The 27,176-nt window shown below is 39.4% G+C and overlaps 1 protein-coding gene across 3 annotated transcripts; it reads left to right on the plus strand.

Annotated features, from left to right (window-relative positions):
- Window positions 1-328: 328 nt before the first annotated feature.
- Window positions 329-19,414, plus strand: LOC143357764 (potassium voltage-gated channel protein Shaw). 3 transcript variants are annotated; one of them, XM_076794376.1, is made up of 9 exons: window positions 329-560; window positions 10,355-10,458; window positions 10,493-10,538; window positions 10,683-10,786; window positions 12,719-13,171; window positions 13,915-14,202; window positions 15,041-15,250; window positions 17,112-17,285; window positions 17,567-19,413. In XM_076794376.1, the coding sequence occupies exons 4-9, from the start codon at window positions 10,742-10,744 to the stop codon at window positions 17,813-17,815; spliced, it is 1,419 nt and encodes a 472-aa protein (XP_076650491.1). In that variant the 5' UTR covers window positions 329-560; window positions 10,355-10,458; window positions 10,493-10,538; window positions 10,683-10,741; the 3' UTR covers window positions 17,816-19,413. The 3 variants fall into 3 exon arrangements, with proteins under 3 accessions (XP_076650491.1, XP_076650474.1, XP_076650482.1); XM_076794359.1 differs by lacking the exons at window positions 329-560; window positions 10,355-10,458; window positions 10,493-10,538; window positions 10,683-10,786 and adding exons at window positions 4,294-5,357; window positions 7,894-8,277 and having other exon boundaries at window positions 17,567-19,414; XM_076794367.1 differs by lacking the exons at window positions 329-560; window positions 10,355-10,458; window positions 10,493-10,538; window positions 10,683-10,786 and adding an exon at window positions 7,713-8,277 and having other exon boundaries at window positions 17,567-19,414.
- The last annotated feature ends 7,762 nt before the right edge of the window (window positions 19,415-27,176 follow it).

Genomic DNA, 27,176 nt, shown 5'->3' on the forward strand with positions numbered 1-27,176 from the left:
GTGAACAAATTTAACAAATTAAAGTAGAAATATTAATGTAATTTAGTTCAGTCTAATTTTTTAGGGCGATTGTTAAATCTTCGTTTTTCTGAACAAAATAATGATGTAATAATGATTTTTATAGGTTTTGATAACATTTATAATTCGTGACAATGACAACGACGATTTTCACAAAAACTGAGATTAAAATTATTTATGAGTAAGTGTGAGGACACAGTATTGATTCAGAGAATCAAATATTTATCAGACAATAACAAGCATAATGACTCCAATATTGTACGACACTTGATATTCTCACAGTCATGTTTCAGTCAGATGTGAAGGGCCAGTTTGTTCAGTTTGCCAGTTGTTCAGTCATCGTGCTTATACATACACGCGAATAATCACAAGTGAACCGGTGACTGCCATAAATTCTATGTATTATAAAAACCTTGACTAACAAGGGAAGCTATCAAACCCATGAATTTCAATGTATGGGGAATTAGTGAGAATACCCTGATCCCCGGTCGCCCGAGACCCACCGACCGGGGACCGTCGGATGATCCTGCCATGCAACCTTTGTAAGTCAACGCTTTATGACATTACGGTTAGCTGTTGAGTGCGCGAACTAAAGCTCTAATAATGAGTACTTACGCAAGACATAGTTAAGGTAATTTTCTCAAAAACGGTCCTAGAGGCCCGTGTTATAAAACGTGCTGACCACCTGCACACCAAATGTTGGGTTATGCAGACTGTCAGCCGCAAGTAAAGCGATGAAGCTATTGTTTCGAGGGTCGGTTTTTGACTACCTCGTCCAGCTTGGCCCTTTAACCCTCCGTATGCTATGCCAGTCATTCGTGACCGGTCGCGGTGGGGATAAACTCAAGCGACCGTCAATATGTACAATTTTTTTCCGGTATAAGACGACGCTTTTTATTTCGAAATAAGAACATCGCTATATGTAATACTTGATTTCATGATGCATGATCACAATAGACGTTTAAAGGTACAAAAACTCTAGCAATGTGCATTTTGACCTGAAAACATTTTTTACCATTTTTCCTAACCAAATGGTTCGTTTGAGGCGTATAGTTCTTCTCAAACTTTTTCCGTTTTCAAAGCGTAGAATGCATTCATCCATTAAAAAAAAAAATTAACAATAATTTACAATGTTATCAACAATTTTCCGGACGGTTTCTTAATTTACCTTTGTTGCGAACGCAAAGTTGTGTTCTTGTGTATGTATCTTGCTACACAGATTCTCGGCATAAATGTTTTCCCGGTCAGCCCACGATTGAGCGACAGTGAATATTCGCACGCATTAATTTATCGTACGCAGTTCACTGTTAAAATTATTATGTCTGGCTGTTTAATGTTGTTCGAAATCATTGCAGGCATTACCGGTAACTCCGGTAACGCAAAAACCATTTCGGGCCACCACAGTTCTTATGTGGATTACAAAAAGTTTATTAAAGTTTATAATTGTGCACAAAGTTTATGACATCCATATGAGAACTGCCTCGGTGGGACCGTGTCCCGACATTGACAATAGCTCAGCTGGTCGAGCACCGGGAGCCGACTGCGCAGTGCCACAACTGCGGCGAAGATGACGACACGGCGCACAGTGGGCAATTTGGACAAAATCGGATTCAAAATCAAGGAACTTTCGATAGGAATGAGGTAGAGTGATGAAATTTTTTTTAAATGGAAGCTGCAACTTTGTAGAATATGGGAAAAATAGAGAGATTGTAGTACGAACGTTTTTTAACCTCGAGAAAATTCGTTAAACGCGCACAAATTCAAGAAAATTTTGGTTTTTCCAATACCACGCGCGGAAAAAATTTTTTTTTAACATACTATACATCATTTCCCATAGATTTTTTCACGCTGATTTCAAATCTGGTCTCAAAATTTGTCTACGACCTCAGGATTTTGCAAAAAATAGATTTTTGTGACAAAAACTAATGAAGTCATTTTTTCGTTGAAATGATTGGATGGTAATAATCTCCCTATTTTTCCCATATTCTACAAAGTTTCAGCTTTAATTTAAAAAAAGTTTCATCGCTCTACCTCATTTCTATCGAAAGTTCTTTGATTTTGAATCCGATTTCGTCCAAATTGCCCACTATGCGGCGCGCCGTGTCCTCAGAACCGCAGTGGACGGGTGGGACCTCTCGCTGGCGGCCGTGGTCGACCACATGGCCGGCAGCGAGAGGTCGTGGATGGCGGTGGCCTCCTTCTCCGAAGTCGTTATGACGGAGAAGGAGGCCGCGGAGCGGGCCCGGGAGCGCGACCCGGGCTCCGCGAGGAGGGTGTGGGCGCGGGGACGTCCCTCGCGCCGACGTGTGCCCCCCAAGAGGGAGTTGGTGACGGAAGGGAGGGCGTAGTGGTCTCCCCAGCGCCAACTGGTGCCACCGAGAGAGGGGGGCGGAGTGGGGTTAGCGCGGGCAGATTCCCCGCGTCCTGATGTGCCCCCATCATCGGGGGCGGTGGATTCGGCGGCTCGGGGTGCGAGCTGACCCGGGCCCCCGGGGGGGAGCATAGCTCCCCCCGTGTTGGGACGACACCCCCCGGAAGTATTCTGGGTGTGGGGGGGGCGGTCCGTCCCTCCCCTAGGGGTGGGAGATCCGTGGGGGGTGGGGTAGGAAGGGTCGGGGCGTGCCGGATCGCGCCTCTGACGGCCTTCCTTCCGGTGGCGGCGTCTTCTTGCCTCGACCGGAGCTGGTTCCCTCGGGACACGGGCTCCGAGCGGGGCACGAAGACTTCGGGAGCTGTGGTCGGACCGAGCTGGGGCTCGGGAAACCCAATCCGAAGGCTCCAGAGATGGGGACCCGGGCGGGTCCCTCCGCCCGGGGTCTTACAGCGTAGGAAATGGAAGTGGGTCGCCCCCTCCCTGGGGTAGGATGTTAGCTGGGAGGTGTCCTGTTGAATACTCGCGTGATCCAGGCACCTCCCCTTTTAGCTTAGGTGGGCGTGAGGTTTTATTGGGTAGTCCCCAGGGGTACCCCCCCCCTCCCTGGAGACAGTCCCATATAACCCCGGCTCTCCCCAGGGAGCCGGGGTATGCGAAAAGCATTTCCTCACGAAAAAAAGCTGGTCGAGCTCGAGGCCAGGACCGGGTGAATGAACGCAGACGTAAACCTTCTGTTTACGTCTGATGTCATACTTGTCGCGTAGGCCATCGTTTCCCATATTCCAAAATATCAAATCCGCTACCCATCGTCCTTGGCTCACTTGATCTACCGTCTTATCATCTCGCCGTTTGTATAAACCTCACCTCCTGTTATAATATATTATTTAATACCATACAGTCCACGCTTACTCTCTGTCCTTCCCTATCGCAACTTCCATACCTTCTTCCGTCGCTATAGTTCCAAACAAATGTTTATAACAATTCCTTTCGCCAATGATGTCGACAAGCACTTCCTTCACCATCTTGTCACCTAATTTTTTAATGAAGATAGATGATAGAACTCAAGGTGCAGAATAACTTTTGAACCATGAATAAATTTACCCTGTAAATTTATTGTCTCTGCTTGTTTAACGATTATAAGAATTCCTCTTACCAATGATGCTGTCGAATACCCTCTTGGCTATCTTACCACCTAATCTTTTTAGTAAAAATGGCTAATAGTACTCGAGATACAGAGTAACTTTTAAAGCATGTCTTGAGCATGTCTTAAAGCATGTCAAAGTAACTTTTATGCATGATTATTCGAAGTATACAAGATACTCGATTCTCATTAAGATTTCTAATTAAGATTACTCGGTATTTCATATCGTGCGACACGAAACAGTATAATAAGGTGACTGGCGTACTCCTACATCTCGTCTGTGATATTAGTTCCACAATATTAGTTACGACCGATACGGTAGGATGTGACACAAAAATGGTAAGGAGGCTCTAGAGCCCCGAGGACGTGAGACAAAAAAATACATTGGGTGATTGGTCTACTCCTGTACCTCGTCTGTGACTGTTCTAATATTAGTACAACATTTTTAGTCTAGAGGTCAGACGCTCTTCAGCCTAGAAACACTCTGATGTACCGACTTTGTGTGACGTTATTATCGATGGATTTTCTTGTTGCATCAGTTTCACCGTGCAACACTAGAGGGATGAAGAAAATTATGGCGGTAAGAATGAAACATAAAAGAAATTTCACAGACATGTACATAATGTCAATTGTCGAGATTAAGGTTCATACATAAATCGGTTTTATAATTCCAGTATTTACAAAGACCCAGTTTTTGAATTTTCGTAGGCACAGTAAAATATAATTCAAACCTAGGTTTTATCATTTCATTTAAAATTTTTCAGTTTATTTGAATCTTTTAGGTAATATTAATTTGTAAATAAAAATAAGCTAAGGAAACATTATTATAGATGAGTAAAATCAGCATACATATATTATTAGCTAATAATCTTAAAGTTAGATACTTTATGCTGTGATTGAACCTATTTCGAAGGAAGAATATGGAAAGTTAAATTTATATTGTTCAAAAAAATATTACAAATAAAAAATTAAATTTTAGGTCTATTTTAGGACCAATCCTCAAAGAAATATGTAAAAGAATGAATGAACTTCGTCCGAAGTCGATTATTTCGCTAATTTTTTAATTATCATGCACGCCAGTTTAAAAAATATAGTTTCTAAAAACGTGCGTATTATACAATAAATAACAAGAAGAAGTGAACTAAAAAGGAACTTCTTGTACTTGAAGACTATCTGTTTATATACCTAAAAATTCTAGTCTCATATGTCAGTTATTTCGAAAGAAATTCTTAAAAATCAGTTTCAAATCAGTTTCAAAAATCTTGTTCCCAGTGAGGTTACACAAGAAGTCCCCCTTAAGTTCCCAAACATTGCATCACGTTTCGACACTATCAAAATAGAAGGAAAAGTGGTGTTTTCAGGCCACCTTAAAATAACCTCATCAGACTTCGCGTTATCTTTACGGAAAATGGACGGTAAATGAGTTTTGGTGGGAAAGCAAATATTTCCTGGATGAAACGTTCCCGCTGTCTTTCCCTAGCGCGGCGTTAAAACGTTCGCGGCGTGCCACGCAAATAAACACGGCCGAATTTATAGAACAGGAAACCACGTTCGCGCATCGGGTTATTCTTCTTCGAGAATCCTGCGGTCTTCGAGCGATCGGGAACACTCATCGGTAGTGTTTTTACTAGTGAGTCGTCTATGAATGAATCTGCATGCAAACTATTTTCATCATACCGTTACTAACGCGAACTGCTGGAGACGATTAGTGTTTCGAGTTTTGTGGACTGTGACTTCAATATCAGTGTAGTATATGCGTGGGTGCGTGTAACAAGACGTGCTACTTTTCCTCAAACTGTAACTTCTCTACGTGTTAGTTTATGTGTAAGTACCTACTTAATCCATTAAATCCCAAACAATGACAGGAAACGATTTTGATTAATTTTGACTGATTTTTGGATCGTTACTTTTTGCACAACAAATTTTATATATGTAACTTTACATCAAGGTACTCAACCCATTGAGTTCCAAACGATGAAATGAGACGAATTTTGTGTAAATAATTGTTTAAATAAGTGTTTTATAATGTAAATTTAAGTAAAAATAAATTCCGACTGAACAGTTGCGTATATGCAACGTTGGATCATAATGGGTTGATATGCAATAATATTAATATAGATAGATTGATTTCATACAAGCTTGATAATGACGCATGACACTTGATTGAGAGTTGATTATCACAGTTTCTGTATAGAAAGTGAGTCACGACTGAACGATCCAATTTTTTAGTATGTTCTGGAAATAAAAAATACGGAAAAATGTATAAATAGAAATTTAGAAACGTTTCATTAAAAATTGATAGTAAAAGTGTTGATATTTATTTGATTTATTCTAATTCTACTGAATTCAACAAGTAGATGACTAACATACATCATCCTAACAATCTTAGCGTGTCTGGTTTGTTCAAAAATAACGCAAGTTTTTTGTGCAAGAAGACTAGCACTGTACAGTGTTACACATATTTATAAACAAGACTGAACAAAAACAGAGGTCTATATTGAGACCCGTTTGGCCGCAATTTATAGTCAGATACACACGTACAGTGACTCACAGTAATATTCGGCCACCATTAAAAAAACGATAACTTTTTTAATATTGGCCTATAACTTGGATTTTTCCTTTTTTTTGAAAAGTTAGCACAATTAATTTACAGAAAAAAATTTTGAAAAAATTACAATTCAAGAAATGAATCGTGGAGAAAATGTTAAAGGTTATCTTTCACAACTTTTTTTATCTGGGACTGCATGGAAAATTTAAAAACTGCATTTGGAAAATATGTGTCAGTTAATGTTATTTGAAGTTCGGTTAGAAACGCTTTATTACAAAGTTATAAACAAATGAAATTGAAGTTGGCAACGGCGGATTGTACTTCGCAAATCACTCCAAGATAGTAAACATCATAACTATCGACGAATAGATAAACATGTTCGACCTTTCATACTCTGCGAAGTAAAATCCGCCATTACCAAATTCAAGTTCGTTTGTTTATAACTTTGTAACGAAGCGTTTCTAACCGAACTTCAAGTAACATTTTTTTCTTATTTCTACTTGTAGAATATGCTCCCGTAGTTTGGCCGGAAAACCCGGGACACCCTGTAAAATGTCTCAAAATGTCTGTATATAGCTCATTGCAATGTTGTCCGATTTTGATGAAATTTCCAGAATGTATATAATTAATACAGATCTACAAATTAGGCTTTTTAAATTTTCAATATAGGCCCGCATAAACACGTTGTAAGAAACAACTTTTAGTATTTTCTCCGCAATACAGAGCAATAGTAATGTTTTCAAAATTTTCGTTTTCTCTTCATATAGCAAGCTAATTGATCTAACTTTAAAAAAAATTCAAGTCTCCGTACTCAGCGTACCATTATATCTCTATCATTTTTCAAGTTAAAAACACCGAGCGAAAACATTTTATTTCACATTTCGAATTTATTTTCGCGCGATGATTCAGACGTACTTTGTTGCTCTACGGGACATCGTTTGCGTCATTGAATTTGCGACATATGTAAAAAGATATAATCCATTACAGAAATGGATTTTCGCGAAAATTTTTTATAAAGCATGATTTTGCATATCTTGATCGGTTTTTGCGGTTTTTCGGACCAATTCAGAACAAATTTTCCATTATGGAAAGTTCCTTGGCTCGGAATCATTAGGCACAGTTACTATAATTATATGATATTGCATTGGAAAGCTCTCTCCTGAACGCTGTAAATTTAATAACGCAAAGTACATATTGATTACTTTACCAACGCTGCGAGCTTACGAAGCTAGATGAAAATATTGACTCGCCATTCACAAACAAGCTTAAAGTAAGAGAGTATGTACAATGTACATACTTTGCGTCCCTTATGGTGTAGATATTCCAAACTTTTTATATTCTCAACATTTTTATACTAATTAATTAAAATAACGGTATCCTCCGAATCGCAAGAAAACAAATCAGATTTTTGCATGACCTTATATTACTGAAATCTTTGCGATAACAGCTGTTTTCTTATCCCTTTGCATTACAATGTTCGATATAATTTTTTGTCTATTTTATGCAATAATTAAAGGCATTAATTAAAAAAAAAAGAGACATGCAAGAATATACTGAGATAGTATTTATAATTATGTAGGAGGCGATCTCACCTGTCAAAAACGCTTCGAATCGCTCAAGTTTACACGCGTACAATTTTGGAACGAGTGAACTCCGTGATTTAAAACTTGCATTTTTGGAGTTCTCGCGTCAAAATCTACAGGATTGTGTAAAAAAGAGTGCAAAATTTTTGTTCCCAGGAAGTGAAGTTTAACCGAAAGTAGAATATTCATCTCACTTCCTTTATTAAAATGAATAATTTCGGTTTTGCAGTTGTTGCTGTTCCGAAGCCTCGCATTGGGACTGCTAGCGAGCTTTCTTCGCTTCCTTCGATCATGCGAACCAGCAGACTCCAGGAGGATGAGGAAACTGGATGACGGCAGATGGAATGACAGAGTGATACTGAATGTCGGCGGCATACGACATGAAACGTATAAATCGACGCTCAAGAAAATACCAGCGACAAGACTTTCTCGTTTAACAGAAGCTTTGGCCAATTACGATCCAGTTTTAAACGAGTACTTTTACGACCGCCATCCAGGCGTTTTTGCACAAGTATTGAATTACTATCGCACGGGAAAACTCCATTATCCGACAGATGTCTGCGGCCCGCTGTTCGAAGAGGAACTCGATTTTTGGGGTTTGGATTCAAACCAGGTCTGCTGTTTTCTTTACTGCTTGCACAGATGGTTTTTACAGAATCAGAAAAAAATAAAAAAATACTCGTATTCATACTCAGCTCCTGGAAATAACTATGGTGGATATAATAAATATAGTGGATTTTATGCATTTATTATTTTTATGAAATTTTTGATAATGAAACACTGAAATTAACCATGTTTCCTTCGCACAGCAAATAAAATGACCTGATTTTTATTTAATTTCTCCCTGTTTGAATACTCTTCTGTGCGTGGATTATAATTAACACCGCTCCCCAATTTTTGTTGCACGCGTGATAAATACATACACTATTTACCACCTCTTCTACATAGTGGAATAACTATTGTATAACTACAGGATCTAATGTTATCGTTATTGCAGGTATACAGTAATTATATCGCTTCTTAAGATAATTATAACAAAGTAATTAATAGAAACATAAATTTTACTTTGTCGAGCAGAGGTCCTACTTTCAGAATTTTTTGGAACTGCGTCTGCTAAAAATTCTCGAACAGAATCATAAAATTAAATATTCTCTTTCGAGGATCAACATGATCTTTTTAAAAGAAAAAATATTGCTCCTATACTTTTTGTTAACTCTTGTTCTTCTTTCATAATAACCTACAATATACAGTGGCGGGCAAGAGATAGTTTAAACAGTAATGTATACGATAAGTATCACAATTTTTGCAAACTGTAATCTTATTTTTAAGCACCAATGAATTTTTAATAAATAAATTTATAATAATTTTCTGATAGAAGCAAGTTTAATTCTACATTTTTGTGATTACAATTTTGATATTCAAATATTTTGTAGGACTTTCATAGGAACTTCTTTGTCTGTAATCATTTACACAGGAGAGGGAAGACCATTTATATTTATTAAATTTTCTATAAATAATGAAGCAATTGTTATTAGTATAATTGATAGCACATGTCTATAATAAATAATCATACTTTCTTTCCACTCTTACGAAAAAATTGTTACGTTCTACGAATTTTTAGATTTATTGCCTTCCGTTTGTTTAACGTTACAAAATACTGAAAGGATTTGAGTTGTTTTACTAAACGTTCAAACTGAGCTTTGAAACGCGATGTTTCATATCTTGTTACATATATCGTTGGTATTAACGCAACATCACAATCGCTGCAACTGTTTGCTCAAAGGATCATGAAATTCAACAAAAAGTTCCGAACTCGACGGAAAACTAAATCCCAACCAGGTTTTCTCTTTACTCCTAATTCCGTTAAAAACAAGTAAAAAATCTGAATATATTTAGTATCCAGTTACACGCATAAACGTTCTGTTCAATACTCTACTACATTTTAAAACTTAATGCTGACGGAAAGCAATTAAAAAAGACTTAATGGGCTAATTAGCAAAGGCTTTTATCGGCGGTGTTACATAATACTCCTTTTTTGATTTATTGATTACATACTTTTCACTAAGCATACTGATCGAAAGTAACACATGCTATGAATAGGGTTGCCATCTATGAAGTCACTAATCTGGATCAAAGGGCAATAAAACCTCGGACATTTTCTTCTAAAGCACACTGTTAAATGTCTCTTAAATTAGGTGTACAGTGTGTTTCTGACCTAAAGGTACAGACAGAAAGAGTATGATTACTTTTCAAATTTTTCACGACCATCTGTATCTAAACTGCCCATTGCATAAGATGACCACATTCAATCTATCATTGAAACTAAATATGACAACTATCATTGAAACTGGTATCGACATTTTCTTTCTCCTCTTATTCTTTTACTTTATTTACACTTGGATGTTTTTCTGCAGCTGTATTCCATCGTTCTCTTGTATTTCGCCATTTTCTTTTTACGTACCAAGTGATCGGCCTATCTTTGTAACAGACTATAACATCGATCACGAATAGCTTTTCTTAGTCTTTGATTGCCAAGTCCGGTTCCTTGAGCTTGTCGTCTCGTATCGATTTGCGATTCGCGAACTTGGACTTCGGACTGCAAGGTTTGAAGGATTGGTTACGCTACAAGCCTCCCCTCGTACTTTCTGAAACAATTCCAGACGATTCTGTAACTATACTTTGGTTTATAGATGATCATGGAGGAATATTTTTATCCGGATGTTGTAGGATCAGGCGAAGAAACAAAAGAAGTTTATTGTCGTAAAGTGTGGCGAGGACACCCCAGATTAGACGAATGTTATCAACATTTCAAAAACCATTTAGCGCCGAAGTTACTAATACTCATATACAGCAATTCCAATTTTAAGCTCTCTTGTAAGTATGGTTATATCTAAAAAAAAAGAATACCGCTGGAACACGGATATTTAAACAATTACAGAATGTGTAAATTTATGAAATACAAGGAAATCTATTTATCGACAAAAAGTTAATATTATGTTTCCTCCATATTCTCTGTAGGAAATATTGTAATGAACGGAATAAATTTTTCCCTCGTTCCAATTTTCACAAAGTAAGCTATGAAAATTGGAATTTGCATGAAGAGCTGTCTCGACATTACCGAGGTGAGGCACCCTGATATTGAAGCGCTTTTAGTATGATAGGTATTGAACTCGCAAAAACATTTAACACGAAAGGAGATAAACGCGAGTAACAGATACGGTGTGCAACAACGTTATTCTATTTCTCAACTTCGGTTGACGACTACACGTAGCCCCGGCTTTTTTAGAACGGAACGATGAGCGTAACGACTAAAAAATAAAAGGAAAAAGGCACTGCTGTCATATGGCCTCTTCGCCATTTAGCACTGGCTCGTCGAAACCTGCCATTTCTGTCCACCATTGTGTACCGAGGTTAATCGTTTCTAAATACTTGATTTCCGTCAGCCGGCCGCGCCACCGACAGGATTCAATTTTATTCGTGCCTCGCAGTTTCACGGGAATTATAGAACCATTTAAAAATTTAAGAACAAAGTCAGCTTCGTATTAACCAACACGATTTCAAGAATTCTCTCTTGCAAAAATTAAAATCAAGTATTCTTTGAATCTTGTATTTGGAACTCTTGACTAGTTTTCGGCGCACTCATCTCCGATACGAGGACATTTTCTATCATTGTTTAATAAGTTCCTGAAACACCATTCCAGGAAGACTCTATCATTCTTCTGAAATACGTTTATCATGTTCTAGAGCGTGCATAGTAGGATGAATCTGTTCAAGGAACATTTTCCGTAGTCAAAACTCGATAAAGCATGCTATTTGAACCGTACATCCGAAAACTTCGACATTTTGACTGACACTGAGCAGGAACCAGAGCGTGCTTATACGTTCAAAAGCTATGTGTGATGGAGGCGACATACCGGGCGACAGCGCTGAATTAGTTTATCCAATTTTCACTAATATCGCTGCCTCCGTATCAAACAATCGATTCTCTTGCACTGTTCGCACTTATCAGTAGACTGGGAATCTTCGTGCAAAATAAAAATGTTCAGTAGCGATTGTGGGAAGCAGGAATTAAATAAATATTCATTTCATCCCGTAATAAAAGTTACTCTCAGCCGTGGCACAGCATAGTTGCATATCTAGTACGTACGAGTGCGAGTGGTCACGAATCCGAGCCCTTATCGTCACTATTGTCCAGGGAGCTAGAAGCTCTAGGAATCACAGACCGTTTTCCTTCTCTAGCTCTCTGGCCTCTGAACGGTTTGAGAGATATGTAGATATATAATTAGAGGAAAAGTCCGGTTTATATTTGACTGACCCTCGTATCGCGAGTACCCTAATTGTTGTTTTTATTAAAGGAACGGCGAGGGTAAAAGAGGGCACTTCACAAAACAGTCGAGGATTCCGAATAGACAAGAAACTAGGCTTTATTAATTATATCCGGACCGAAATTAAAACCGTCACACTTGTACGATTTCCGCTAAGTACAATGTCAGCGTGTCGCGTATACTCGAGCACTAAAAATCTCGACACACCGAAAACACTCTACAGTCCGAATCCGTAAAAATCTTAATGCTTGAATCCTAACTTTCATCATCCCTAAATCAAATCATCCCTATTTGCTGGGCGACTTGGGGGAGGAGGGTCTTTTTGATCCGTGGAGGAGAAAGTCACTCCCTCAAGTCGTTTTAGTGCACTTCTAAAAACTATGACTCCCGGAGCAGCGCGCTCACGGTACCCTAAAATGGGCCTCTTAATTTATGGCCCCTCGACTGGCGCAGGCCAAGTGTAGTGCCAATTGCACGGATGGCCTGCACATGCGCCAGGACCCATTCTGTCCGTTCGGGGCCCTCGCTTACCATTTTATGGCCCCCTTTTCCGTGGTCATTTGGAAACGGCGGAAAAAGGGAAGCCCTCTTCGAAAAATATGCTAAGTAGTCGACGGGCCATCTGTGCCGCTTGTAAATGAACGTGTATTTCTCACACTAATCATTCGAGCAGTCGCTGCGTCCTCCGACTGTGCAACTAATTTTTCGAAAACTGTCCACATGTTTCAGGTGGAACCGTGCTGTTGGAGTACTTACAGCATCCACAGGGATACGAAGGCCACGCTGGCAATACTCGACAAGCTCGATGTAGAAGGCGAGAAGCTAAGCGATGAGGAAGTCGCGCGGCTTTTCGGCTACGAGGAGGAACACAACAGAGGGACCTTATCGAGATGGCAAAAACTACGGCCAAGGATCTGGGCTCTTTTTGACGAGCCATACTCATCCGTCACGGCGAAGTCTATAGCCTGTGTTTCGATACTTTTCATCTGCCTCTCGGTTCTCTGTTTCTGCCTGAAGAGTCACACGACAACGAAACGCTCGAGAAACAATCAACGGCATGCGGAATTGTTGCGATCGGAATCGACTTGGAACAAGGACGACGTCGATTCGTACCCAGTGCTCTTTTACCTCGAGCACACGTGCAACGCGTGGTTCACTTTGGAAATTATCATTCGCTGCTTGGTGCGTATCGAAATTACTTGCTACACTGCTGCAAGAGCGGACATGCATTCGCACAAAGTCGCTCGCGAAAGTCTGTATACGCAGCGCCCATTAAACCTGAACAATTCTAAAACGACGCGGAGAACCTGCACACTTTGTCGAGGCCGATTAGCTTGTCGATTAAAGGGAGCATGGTTATAACGCTAACAATAAGGTGATTTCTGTGATTTTGCTGTATACTCCACGACAATACTATAAGACGCTCTACAGGATGTTCACGGTAAATTGGGCCAGCGTTTTCTCTCGTAAACAGTAATTATTTCGAAAAAAAGAAACGAATGCTAGAGGAACGGCATATTTTACTGGCAACGCGATAACCTATGTCAATTTTTTGATATTCACATTATTTTTCGTGAAACGAAGGTGACTTTCATTTATTTATTTTGTCATATGAAAACACGAGGAAAGACGAGTTCACTCGCATGCAACGGAATGACTTGCAAGGTCATACAAAGTCAGACATAAGAGATATATGTAGATTTCGTAGCATTATATTCATGTATGATACGACTATAAATTAATAAGACTACATGTTAATACAGTTTTCATGCTTATCGACCACTGTGCTGTGCGTGACAGCATACGGGTGATATAAAGTCGTATTTCGTGTTTGGCAAGGGCACTGTATTTCAACGGGACTGAGCAGTGGCGAGAGAATGAAGAGTCAGCCAGTAAAATCCTCATTCTGACGGATTCAATTACAGGTCAGTCCGAGTCTGAAACGATTCGCCGTCTCACCGGTGAACGCAATCGACTTAGCAGCGACGTTGAGCTTCTACACGGAGTTCCTAACGGAGTCTAGCTTGTATCTGGAAGTCCTGTCGATAGCCCGAGTCCTGCGGCTCTTTAAGCTGACGAGGCATTCTCCGGAGCTTAGGATCTTGATTCATACCTTCAAGGCGTCTGCCAAGGAATTAGCCTTGCTGGTCTTCTTTCTCGTTCTGGGCATCGTTGTCTTCGCCAGTCTTATCTTCTACGCGGAACGTCTTCAAGTATGTGGAGTCCCGTAATCCAATGAAATAATACTAACATTACGGTTGCTATTACACAAAGTCGTTTGGTTAAAAATAGCTTTTTAAGAATTCAAATATTTTAATAGCTAATACTTTGTACACTGTACACCCACTATAATATTATTATTTAATGGTCTGTACTTTTGTAAGATGTATAATTTTTCTTTAACAGTCACAATTATTTATGACACAGTTTGCTATCACTTGTCGATAAATTCGTTATTTCCTTCTTATCTCAACAGATAATTCGTCCAATTTATTATGTCATAATATCAACATTAGTATGAACTATGGCAAAAGATTTATCATGACAATTTTATTTGTCTTACGTTACGTCTCCCTGAATGTTCATGATTGAAGAGTCACTCAGTTAAAAGGTTAAGGGTGTCATATATCACATGTTGTAATTTGATCAGATTGTCCATCGGAACGTTACAATAGCAATTCCTTCGATGGAGGAATGTAATAGGGACGAAGTAGGCTTCTCCCTCGCGCAGATTATTCATTAGACCTACTACCATTTGATTGATGCTCATGTGAGTGGTCCTAATATCATCTATTAATCTATTTGATACACGCATCAAAACAGCGAAAGGGGGCCGAAAATGCATCAACGACTTCTTCGACTGAAAGCCGCCATTTGTGTTCCTTAAGAGCATTAAGAGCGACGCGAAAGTTGGAACGAGGTCATCGAAAGTAATGAGTAATCGAAAATTGGATCGTATTTAATTGTCTTTTTTTTCGATATGAGACTTCAATTATGAATTTTCGCATTCGCAAGAATTGTGATTGCATTATACATTGCTTTTGGCTCCAGGATAACCCCAATAATGACTTCGACACTATACCGCACGGCCTCTGGTGGGCTTTGGTGACCATGACAACGGTCGGCTATGGTGATATGACGCCTAAAACTTTTCCGGGAATGTTCATCGGCGGAATGTGCGCGATTGCTGGGGTCCTAGCTATTGCTCTTCCGGTTCCTGTCATCGTCAGTAATTTCTCGATGTTTTACTCGCATACGCAGGTTTGTATCTATAGCACAATACCTTTCTTATCGCTACTTCTTACTTTGTTTAACCCTCGTAAGACGGATGCTTCGGTGAAACTTACGTCTAGGGGAGGATACTCGAATGGCCTTGATCTTGACACGTGTCGCCAAGGGCATGATTCTGAACAACAATTCCCTGCACATGTTACCGTCGCACAGTGTTTCGCTTATATAGGCGTTTCAGACAAAAATCATAACTTCTAAACTAATTTTCGACCTAAGTTCCTTAATGCTTTTTCAAAAAGAATACAAAGATGCATCGATTTGCATACAAAAATTATACGACTTCGTAAAAAGATTGTAGTCACCCTTATTTTTTATTGAATAAAAACTTTAAAGTTTTCTGAAACTTTGGACATCTTCTTCATCCTCCGTATATTTGAACTTTCTTCCGGCCCACTTTACGTATTATCCACGGAAGCAGAAATATTTATAGAACGAGACATACTGACATGCACGCGTGCTAGAAAAGTTTATGCCAACGGTAGAATTTTCTTTTTCTCCGGATTAAGTTGCTTCGACTGACCGAGATTGTACACAATGAGTATGTGTCCACCGAGGACACGAAAGCGGAAGTTCATTCAGGAGCGACAAGTAAACTTCCCACATTCGACTCGCCAATTTGAAACTTTCCAGGGCAAGAAGTTTCGTTCGCCTAAATTTTTTACACCGTTGTCCGAAGTGTGTAAATTGCGTATCCGAAGCCGGCGCGCGGCGTGGCGCAGCGCGGTCACGGGCGTCCAATTAATAGGCACTGGAACGTTCGCATTGTTTTTCGCGGTATTATTAACGTGGATCGGAGCCTCGACCCGGAAACTCCCTTACGGCGTATTCCGGTACTCGTAAGTTTAAGACAGTTTCAGAAATTCCTTTACGAGAGCACTGCGAAAGTTCTTTCGAAAACACCGTGAAAATTAAACGCGGGATTTGTGGTTCCCTTCCAGTGCCCCTCTTGACCTTTTCAAAGTATATTCCACTTTTTTCTTTTTGCGGAGAGGAAATTAATAAAGCGAGAATAGCCACAGCGCTGTTATATATATGCAAAAACATGTATAGGGTACGCGACGCAAACGTTTTTGACCTCTCGCGTGCAGGCGTATGCACTTGTTGAATTAGCGGTGGACATTGGATGTTGTGACGCTGTTTTTCCCTCTGCGAAACACGTACGTTAGTCTCTATCAGAATTCACGGCAGAAATATTTTTGTGTTTTTATGGACGCATGCAACGTAGGGACACCTAAATGTTGCATTCGTTCGCGTTGTCGCAAAGTTTCCTCTTTGAATCTGAAACAGTTCGCGTGTTTTGCGTCTTGCAGAGTGTCGCATTCGAAGCAAGTTACCCTGATATGGTTCATTGAATTGATACTACTTCGAACACATACAAAGCAACACGTCGAAAGTTGAATTTTTTCGTCATTACTTCGGTTTCTTCTTCGAAGTCTTCGGTTTCCAGACGCCATTTTGGTAACAAACAACTTGACATACACAGTTTACCAAACCGACCCATGAGAACAAAAGCTTTATAGATTTGTCTCCTCATTCATACTGAACAATTTATTCGCCTCTACTTTCCATGCCACTTATTCTACTTGTTTTAATCCCACTGTCATACTATTCTCCCCACCATTTCCTGACGCCATTCTTCTCTTCATTTTACTTTTTCTTTCCCATTCCTTTTGTCTCACCATCTCTCCAGTTGTTCTGTTTTCCTCTCCAGTTCCTCCATCTGCGTTTCGTCTTTTCATCTAAAGTATGAGTATTTCATATAAAGATTTACCAACAGATTTATATTTTTATCAACGATCTTTACCATTAATTTTAAGTGAATTGTCGACAGGCTCGCAGCAAACTGCCGAAGCAGAAACGAAGAGTGCTTCCAGCAGAATTGCCAAGAAGGTCGAGAAGTTCCCTTTATCACACTCAAAGTGATAATCAGCATGATCTTCCTCCTAATCACTCAAACAGACCGAGTTCAGCGACTATAAGATTAGAGCATGTTCTGCATTTACAGGTACCATGTTGTCAAGACTGCAATTAATGTTAATCTTTCTACTAATTAGTATCATAAATCAAAATCTATTTTCCCTCGGTTTATTAAATTTCGTTTTGAATGATTTTCAATGAAAATAAAAAAATTGCTATTTGAAATCATTTATTTCGCACTGACGATCAAATAAGAAAATCTTTTCATTACGACTAATACAAATACTTCGCATATTTGTTTTGTTTTACATATTCATTAATCTTGGTTGTTAAAATTCATTTTGTAATTATCCGATATTTTTGACGTAGCCCAATATCGTGATGAATTTACCGAAAGACTCGGTCGTTTCGGGAACCATTAATTCTGATGGGAGAGACTCTTTCCGACTTGCCACCGACAATCCCATGAAAAATGGCAAAGCAGTTGACGGAACGGTCGTCAACACGGTACAAGAGGACGAAGGCAAAACCGACGGTACGCACGTTGAAGCGTGTAAACACCTCTCGCCAGCTTATGTTGTCGAATCGGATAATCCGAAACCGATCGAAAATCAATAATTATTACTTGGAACTGAAACCCAACAATTACGCAGTCACTAATTATCGAAACAGAATATCTTTTGTACAAAGTAATTTCGTAACACTTGCAGGAAATGTAGTATGAAGTTATAACTAGCGGTAAAGTTATAATTAAGTTAGTAATTAAGTAAAACGAAGCATTTCTCCAGATAAATGATCGCTTTATGTAAATTTATATATTTTTAAAAGTCGCAGTAATAAAGTAATAAAAATATATAAGAATAGATGTCAATATTATATATTTAGACTAAGTGTTTTCGTAATGATGTTATTGATCAATAATGGATATGTGCAAGAAGAAGACGAAATTGTCAAGTGATATTTTTAGTCTGATATTATAAACGGTAATATAATGTGTAGTCTAAAAATATATCCTCAATTGAAAGTTCAAATGAAATAATATTCAACACAACAAAAAAATGTTATCCACGGCAGAGTATTTCATAGCAGTTTAGTAGTTTAGTGAAAATAACAGATTTCTGAATACAAAGACTAGTTCTACAACTGATGCCTCCGTGTAACCGACCTACAATAGAGAAGCATGAGTGATGAATCGTGGTAGGATAAAAATGAAAGTAGGTGAGATGAGGCATAATAGCGCGACGTCGACGTGTGCTTTACGTTCGTACTGTCCTGATATTATTCACGTTTCGTCGTTGTTCAATTCGAAACAGATGCCCGTCCCTTGTTTATGTTTCGTTCGGCGACATCGCAAATCTTAACCCATTTCCCTTGAAATTATCCTTCCCTCGGAATAAAAGTTCTTCCCTACTCTTCCTCGTCCTCCTCCTCATCCCCCTTCCTCCACACAATAATGTTCGATTCAATAGCACGCCTCGTACTTTACTGAGATTACAATGGAAGGCGTATAGAACTTGATTCAGTATTTCCAGAGTTCGTTTCCTCCGAAAGATCTCTCTGGCAGTCTCTTCCTTCTTTCAAGTTTGTTGAAAATTATGAGCTTTTTTCTGAATGCTAGGCTCGATAGTATCCGGTCACATTGTAGTGTAAGGACTAAAATAATGCAGGCTTTCTCTTCCCATTTTAGATTCGCATAAACCGAACTGTACACCGTGTTCTATTTTTACAAGATAGACAGGTTCCCGAAGAGTACGTGTAAAGCAATCTATATATGGAAAAATAGAAAATCGTTTCCGGACCTAACAGATCAGTAAAAATAATACAATAAAGAAACTTTACTTGAACGTAATGTTTTCTAAAGATATACTTCTAGAAACATACTTCTTCATATCAGTAAAAGTATTGAGAAAGTAAATAATTTGTCAGACAGAAAAGTGTTTGAGGATAGCATTATCTTGTGGATCGTCGTACCGACCTCTACCCTTAATTGAAGCCTTAATTCTCCCCTTAATGTCAAGGGAGTTAGGTGTTTTAAGAATTCCCAATTGTCATCTCTCATTCGATTGCTTGCTTCCTCGGTGAATCGGAAACGAGAATGAGAAACATTACGTGTGACCGAAGTGAAAATAATGGTGTTCGATTAGTCACAGTAATTGGTGGAAATAACTCTACGTCAATTAAGCGGGGAAAAATGCGTCTATTAAATGAAGACTAATGTATAAGTAGATAAAGTCTGTATCAAACGTAAGTATACTACTAATGCTACCAAAGATGATCTGCTAATTAAATGGTAAGTGTCTCATTTCCAAGTTGTAAGTTCTTCATTATTTTTGGGGGAGGATTTGGTGGGTTGAGAAGTATGACACATAGTTCTAGTTTACAAATAGAAGAACGTCTAGTTCATGTGTGTATAAAATTTGAAGAAGATTGATTCGATATGGATTACCGGTACCGGTTGACTGGCTCCAAGGGGAATCGCCCCAGTGGTGGGGATAAAATTTGGACAATTACGGTAGAGACTTTTGCGACAGTTACGAAGATAATACTATATTGGAGGGTCCGTCAATGTAGTAACAGGACTTACTGCACAACTGCGTGTCGTCCTTATTTACATGATACCAAGTAGAAGTATGGATGTATTACACTTGCTTTGCATCATGCGCTATTCTGCTTAACCGCTTTTTCAATAACTGGAACGATCAGTGAGGAAACAGTATCGACATCCATTGCGCCGCGTGTTATTATCAAGTTTTTAACCATTGAAGGCACAAAACCCATTGGAATCTTGAATAGATTACGTCAACAGTTTGGGGATGAGACGTTATTGAGGACGCAAGTGTGCGTTTGACATAAACACGTATACGTCACATATTTGCGACACTTCAACAGAAGCATCACGCTAAAAAAATGTAAACCATTCAGAGGTAGATTGATCAGCCGCGCAGTGAGATAGAAGATCTGGACAAAATTCATGTCGCTGTTAGTTTTACTGTTATCTTTAACCATATCTTCCTGAAATCGCTTTTTTCGAAACGGTTGTCACGATACCTCAAGAGCTAGTTGGCCAATTGTCTTGTGAGAGAATCTTCAACAGGATAATGGACGCCCCCGTTAGTCGCAGGTATTTCCTGCGCGCAACGCTGGTCCCAACAGACCCACCGTCCGCCAGGTGTGCAGGGACAGAGCGTAGGAAAATAAAGGGAGCGGAGTAAAAGTTTAATCACACCGATTCAAACGCGAAGAGAGATTCAGAGCCGTGTCATAGCCGAGCTAAGGCTGATGCGAGCCGAGCTGAGCCAGGGCGCAAGCGTAAGGCATCGACCAGTAGGGCAGTTTGCTCAGGGGCAAACTGTCAAGCTCATCCTCTCTTCGCCCTTTAGACGCCGCCAGAGGCCCTGAGGTATACCTTTGAATCCCTTTCAGCGTGATGCGCGAGTAAACGCGGCTCTCTCGCGCACGCATATCACTTCCAAACTTCTTATATCTCGGTTATTTTCTTCTCTCTGCAGCCCCTGTGCGCTTCGGCGGCACGACCCCGAAACATCCCCGAGAAACACTCTGTCTGACCTTCTGCGAGATCAGTTTATCTCCCTGCTCTGTCCATCACCGCAACCGGATGAGTTACGGGGACACGGACAGGACACGGTACATCCTTTTCTTCAATTTTTCCTGACAACCCTATTAGACGCCAGCCCAGCTTCCGAGCTTCTTACAATCTGCCTTCTGTCCACTTCGTTCCGTTGATCTCCAATCCTTTGAGATTCGTCGGCGCGGCTGCTGCGATCCATGCTGTCTCTCTGCCGGAAACACTTTGAACGTTATCATTCCTCTTTCCCTTTGCGTCGCGAGGAATCCCGCAAAGATCCTGCTTAGGGATTTTAACGCTACCATTGACGACGTTGCATATTACTGTACAACATCGATGAGACGAAAATTTCGTATTCCCAAGTCATACTTTTCTGATTCGTAATAATCAAACTGCGGATCGTTATGCAGAATAAAATTTTTCTGCATTTCTTGCACGAAATATACACCACTTAGAAATATCTTTCTTTCGTTAATTACTTTAGTAGAACGAAAGTAATGTGCTCTTCAATTTTTATATCTTGCTATTAGTTCAAATTCCAGCTACTCGTTTTTGTTATAAATGCATAAAATCTGCAGTCTAATAATAATTATTCACAATGAATTACGCATTCTTAATCTTTGTAATAAAAAGTGCGTCTACTTTGTTGTTCTTCCTACTGTTTCTCAAATTTTGTTTATTGTCGTAATTGAACAGTGTGGGATTTCGTTTCTGTTGAAGGATAGCGATTGAAAACGAAAGAGGGATTGAGGTTCAACGCTTCGACTCTTTGCTTCTCTTTCTTATCCGTTCGCCGTCGTCTTTCACGCCTGAAACCTTAATCGCTTGTTACACGAGTAATTGTAATCTTAATTATATCGTGTTTGATGCTATTTTCATTGGAAAAACGAGACGAATACGGTGGTAAATGTTTCATGAAAAAAAAAAGAAAAAATTATAAAAGTTGGAATCTTTGCTTCGCTTGCGTTAGCGTGAGTCGAAACTCAACCCCTCGCTGACTCGGTCGTCGAGCGTGTTTACCGCTTGACTGGTTCCAAGGGGGATCCCCTCAGTGGTGGGGATAAAATGTTGACAGTTACGGCAGAGACCCTCGTGACAATTATAGAGATATGTGTTCGCTGAATTTCCAAACTCGATTTATTCGAAAACGAAGCGAAATTTGACAAAATTTGATACTCTCTCCAATTCACTTTTGCATGTGCCTCCCAATCGATTGTCTACGTTATGCGGGACACTTTGTATTAACCTTTTGCACTCCTTTATCGAATGTGACTCGACGTTTAGCAGGCGATTACAAAATTGCGGAGTGCAAAGGGTTAACAGAGACATGAATTTTGTTTAGCCTTTTGCGATTTTGGACCACCGTTCGCCGGCGGGAGTTTAATAGAACTTAAGATTTTTGACCGACTAAGAGATAGGGGTTAACTAGTGGTTCGTGTCGACTTGTAATCGATTAAACGTGGCGTCGTAAGCTGTCACACAGTAAGCCGGATAGCTGCTCGTAAGTGACGTCCGTTCTGTCTATAACTGCGGCACAGATCCGCCGGTTGACTTATCGACGAGTTCAGGCGATTTCCGCAGACGTACCTGCGAGTTTACATGCATCTCTAATGCATCAGCCGACGGTGGGTGTTGAGCGAACTCGGTATCGCTTATAATGCAACAGTCTAAGCGAAAGAGAAATTTACTGCGCCTGATATCGATGTCAACTCGATGTTCAGCAGAGAAATAATGGTAAATGGAGATTGTCGCACGAATACTGCCGTGCGTACAGTGTCGTCCGTAATTATTCCAAGGATAGAGATTTCATCCGGACGGATTCCGACTCGGCGACGTTGCCATTGGCCGAGCCGGAATCCGTCCTCCGTAACCGCGCTCTGATTGGTCCGTGTTTTCCGTTAATAACTCTATAACAAAATCGCGGAGAACATTTTCGCGAAGGAAAAAGTTAATCGAAATGTCCTCAGGGATCATCCGTTTCAAAGACTCCTCGTTTTCGGAACATCCTGTATATGGTCTACAACAAAATAGAATTTTATTTCGGTTTAAAGGAAATTAATAACATACATATTTGTTAGACTCGAGTCTGACGCGATATTTCAGGGCAAGGGGTTAATGACAATAACAATAGTTATCAGTTCTCTGTTTGTACTTGGTTCTTTCCGCAAATATTACTGACATCAACGAAACAAGGGAATAGCGAGCGGACACGTGTAAACTTCAGCGAGCTAACATATAATATCGAATGCGGTGTACAAATTAATACTTTCGGTTTAAACGGCAGCGCGTAGCGAGTTATTTCTCTAAGTGCCTCTACTTAGGCCAGACCCTGCATTTTACGTGATCGATTAAACAATCAAATTATATACAAGTCCAGCTATTAAACGAACATGAGTTGATTACGGACCTTTATGCAAATACAGATTTTTATGGCTTTAGTAGCAGAGGCTGGAATTAAGCACGAGCTTGTAATTTACTTTGATACGGTTTCAATCAGGCTCGAAATCTGATTGTTATGAAATTTTCAAGACCATTGAACTTTAAATAATCGAGTGCTTTCGAAGTGTTCGAAGTCTGTTGAACTCGTCTATTACGTAATTTACCAGGTTTCTGTTACAAACGAATTAAGCATCACAACACATGATTCTGAAATATTATTGAACGTAGCAAACATCTCACTTGCCAAGTTTAACTTATTTTTTTGAGTGGCTTTACAGAAAAAAGAACCTATTATCTTTCTTGATTCGGTGGACTGTATTTGCGAACTTGACAGAAGAGTGAGGAGTCAGGTATGTGTATTAAGGTGACTTGTGCGTGTATGAACTTCTGACTCATCGTATGTTTATCTTACCCCTCGTCGCTTTCTCTTGTGTGTCACTTGTCTCCCACTTCTCTTTCGTCCGTGTGTTGACCTTCTAAAATATAAAAGTAACCTGATGCAGTCACACTTCGTGGACAGTCACTTTATAAATCAATTCTTTCCACACACCGTAGCTGTAGGACAATTACACAGTCGTTTGCTACAAATTTCGTTTGCTAAAATTACTTTGTGGATTCCCCTGAAAAAAAACTATGAAACAAAACATGCGTACTGACAATTATTCGGAATCGTGAATATTTAGAATTGATTCTGCTCTTAGCAGCATCACTCGTCGCAAATTATGCGATATCGGTGGCATGAGAGGATTGAGAGGGTGGCGTCTTATCAGCAAAGGATAATTCTTGAACCTTGAATGCGGGAAATTTCCCTGAGAAACGATGAGTGGTAGCGGCTAGTTTCTTAAAACGTTGCAACCGTCGTTAGCGTACGTAACAGTATTTGTTCAAGTTTTTATACTCGAGATAGTTAAGTATGATTTTTAAAAATTCCGATTGAAACAGATTGGTACATGCTACAAAGTGCATTAAGCGGCACAAAGTTTTAAGTGCATATTTCGAGTAATTTACTTTTTATAGTAGTTCAAAGAAGCCATAATCTTCCTGCGAGATGTCACGTCATCTGAAAACTTCGTAACAGTTTTGCCATGTCTCGGATAAATTCGTGTTCGACATTGTTAGTTGTTGAAAACGACTTCAAAACATAATACGAATCAGGTTCCTAACGAGATTATGTAATTTTGTTTATTATGATAATTTCTTTGTTACACTTTGATAGGCGGCAACAATTCTCTAAAATGAAAATTCTGTTTATCATGATATTGCATAGTTTACGTAAACATAATGAAATGTTCGGACCAGTGGACAGAGATCTGCATTTAATACGTATAATGAAGCGACAGCTTATGGATCTGTCATTTGAATGTGTTTGAGCAGTGCGTATACAAATAATGAATAGTAATTGATATTCATTTAATTCACATATTTAGAATGTATTTCATTTTGTAGTGGCGGGCGAAAGGAAGTTTAAATAGTAGTGTACTCATTACATTATTTATTAAATCCAAATCATTTGATGCAATGGTTCTTCAGATATTTTGATCGTCGATAGAAAAGTATGGTTTCGAAAACAAAAAACAAGTTTGAAGTTTCACGTTCCCTTATTACATCAATACGTTTTTCGAACTTAATCTAGCTTTACAAATTTTAATCGGATTAGCTTGCAGCTGTCAAAACGTATGTATTTTCAAGAAGATATATTTAATGGTAAAGTTAACTCTCCAAAATCAAACGCTTTAAAATTGTTGATATCAAATAGCGACGTCTATTCTTATAATCAGAATTTATTCGATTGAAGAATACCAGTTATATAATACATGCAAATACTTACATATTTGCAACAGCAAAAGGTATATGTTGCTAGGAGACACTGTGGATAACAGAACGTTCGATTGTTGACCTCTTAACGCCTCCCATAACATGTATGCTATATTTATATGCCTATATATGCTAAATATCTGCTTCGCGTTAAGAAATTTATACTTGAACAATTTCGAAAATTCTACTATAAGCAATGGTATACCTGTAGACCGACCTCGCGGTAGTACTGTGATAACTTCATTTTATTGGACTACATGTGTAAATCAATAATCTGAAGTAAGAAGTAGCATGTTTTTCACACGATTAAAAATACCGTCTCAAGTAAGGGAGTGTATTTATTATTATAAAATAATACTTATCCAGTACTGTTTGAAAATTATCAATGTTCATTTCCAACGAGTAAACTAATGTTATTGTTGGACGTATATAAATGGAATAATCATTTCCTGTAATTGCACAAGGGAGGAAATAATTTCGGTCACCAATAATCGTAATAATGTAATTCTGGTGTGTTCAACCGTGTATTCAAAACAATTGTAAATTGCGCAATGAGTCGTTACACATATTTTTTTTTTTTTTTTGTTAAGTTTCTGACTGACATGCAAAGTAGCAAGAATTTATCGGTAACTAAATACAAATTCCAGAAAATTGATTTCACTAGAAACGGCAACAATAGATAACTATACTTGAAATATTGGGCTAACTGGAAAGTTCATTTTGTTTGATACGAACTTAAACTTGAGAAACAATGGGAAAAAGTAATTGCAAAGATTGTTTCCACATTGTATAGTGAAATAATTCATCTGAAGAGATTTTAATAAAATTGGGTTAATTAGGATTCTCTAAAAGTAGAATTGTGCCACTGTAGCACAAAGTGGAACAGGGTTTCCACTCGATATCAACACCCGTAATCCGTGCTTTTTAACTTATGTTGATTCTAAACTATTTACTACAGTTTTCTTTCGATATAAGACGATGGCTCCGGAAGGCTTTCGACGTACTTCGGGTGAGGGTGCATACGCGGCTTGACCTTGGGACGATTCGGGTCTACTGCATCGTGCGGCCCTGCAAACTGTTACCTTGAATATCATGCCGAATCACTCGTGCCATAAAGGACGACAAATACATCATCCTACACCACTGTTGCAACGATAGCCTTAAATTTTAAGTAGTATTAGTACCAGAGAACGTATCCCCCTACGCGGCTTAGGGAGCTACACCGGAGCGCGTGAGCAATCAGTTTCCCAAGCCTTGGCTACATTAATATTTTGACTGCGATGTCGCCCATACGTGGGTAACATAATTCTTCATCCCCCTATAACCCCAATGTCAATACCCAAACTTTTGTACAACGTACAATAACATTGTACTTCATAGCTTCAGCGCATATATTCTCCCCTCAAGTGTGAATCGATATACAATTATCCAACGAAGTAGAAATGTATAGAAGTTTTATTATTTGTCGACAGGAATATTCAACGCACTTTTATTCAATACACTTTTCATTCGTGTCCTTGTATGTCTTACAGTTTCGTTGCGGGGCGCACCTCTACGATACTTTTTAAATTTACATTCCAACAAAAAGACCGAAATACCATACCAGTACGCTATTCGCATCCCTGCGTCCCGCTTCACCGCAGAATCCTCGGGAGCTGGTCACAGAAAATTTCGAAACCCCGCACGCCTGGTAATTCCCGTGGAATAAGCAAAACAAAACAAAATAAAACAGAACAATCGCAAGCAGGGACGCGTAACAAATTGTAAGTAGCAGCAGGCAGGCAAACAGAGAGAGAGAGAGAGAGAGAGAGAGAGAGAGAGAAGAGAGAAGAGAGAAAAAGACAGCGGTAAAGTAAAAGGCAACCGTGGTGCGGATTCGCTGCGGCTCAGTGTTCCGGTGTGTCCTGGGTTCCAGGGTCCGTCGGACGCGGGAATAAAGAGATAATCAGTGGCGGAAGACTCGGGGGAAAAAATCGGCGGTGAAAACGCATCTCTCGCAACAGCGTCCACTTTGAAGCGGCGCGGCGACGGCGGCGTGCGGACCGTTGCCGTCGCGAAGACTACCCTTACGCATACGCACTCGAGACTCTGCGCGCGCCTCTGTTTTCCCCACCCTTACCGCAACAGCACGCCACCCCT

This window comes from Halictus rubicundus, chromosome 1 (genome assembly GCF_050948215.1).
Source record: "Halictus rubicundus isolate RS-2024b chromosome 1, iyHalRubi1_principal, whole genome shotgun sequence".
In the NCBI taxonomy this organism is placed as follows: Eukaryota; Metazoa; Arthropoda; class Insecta; order Hymenoptera; family Halictidae; genus Halictus; species Halictus rubicundus.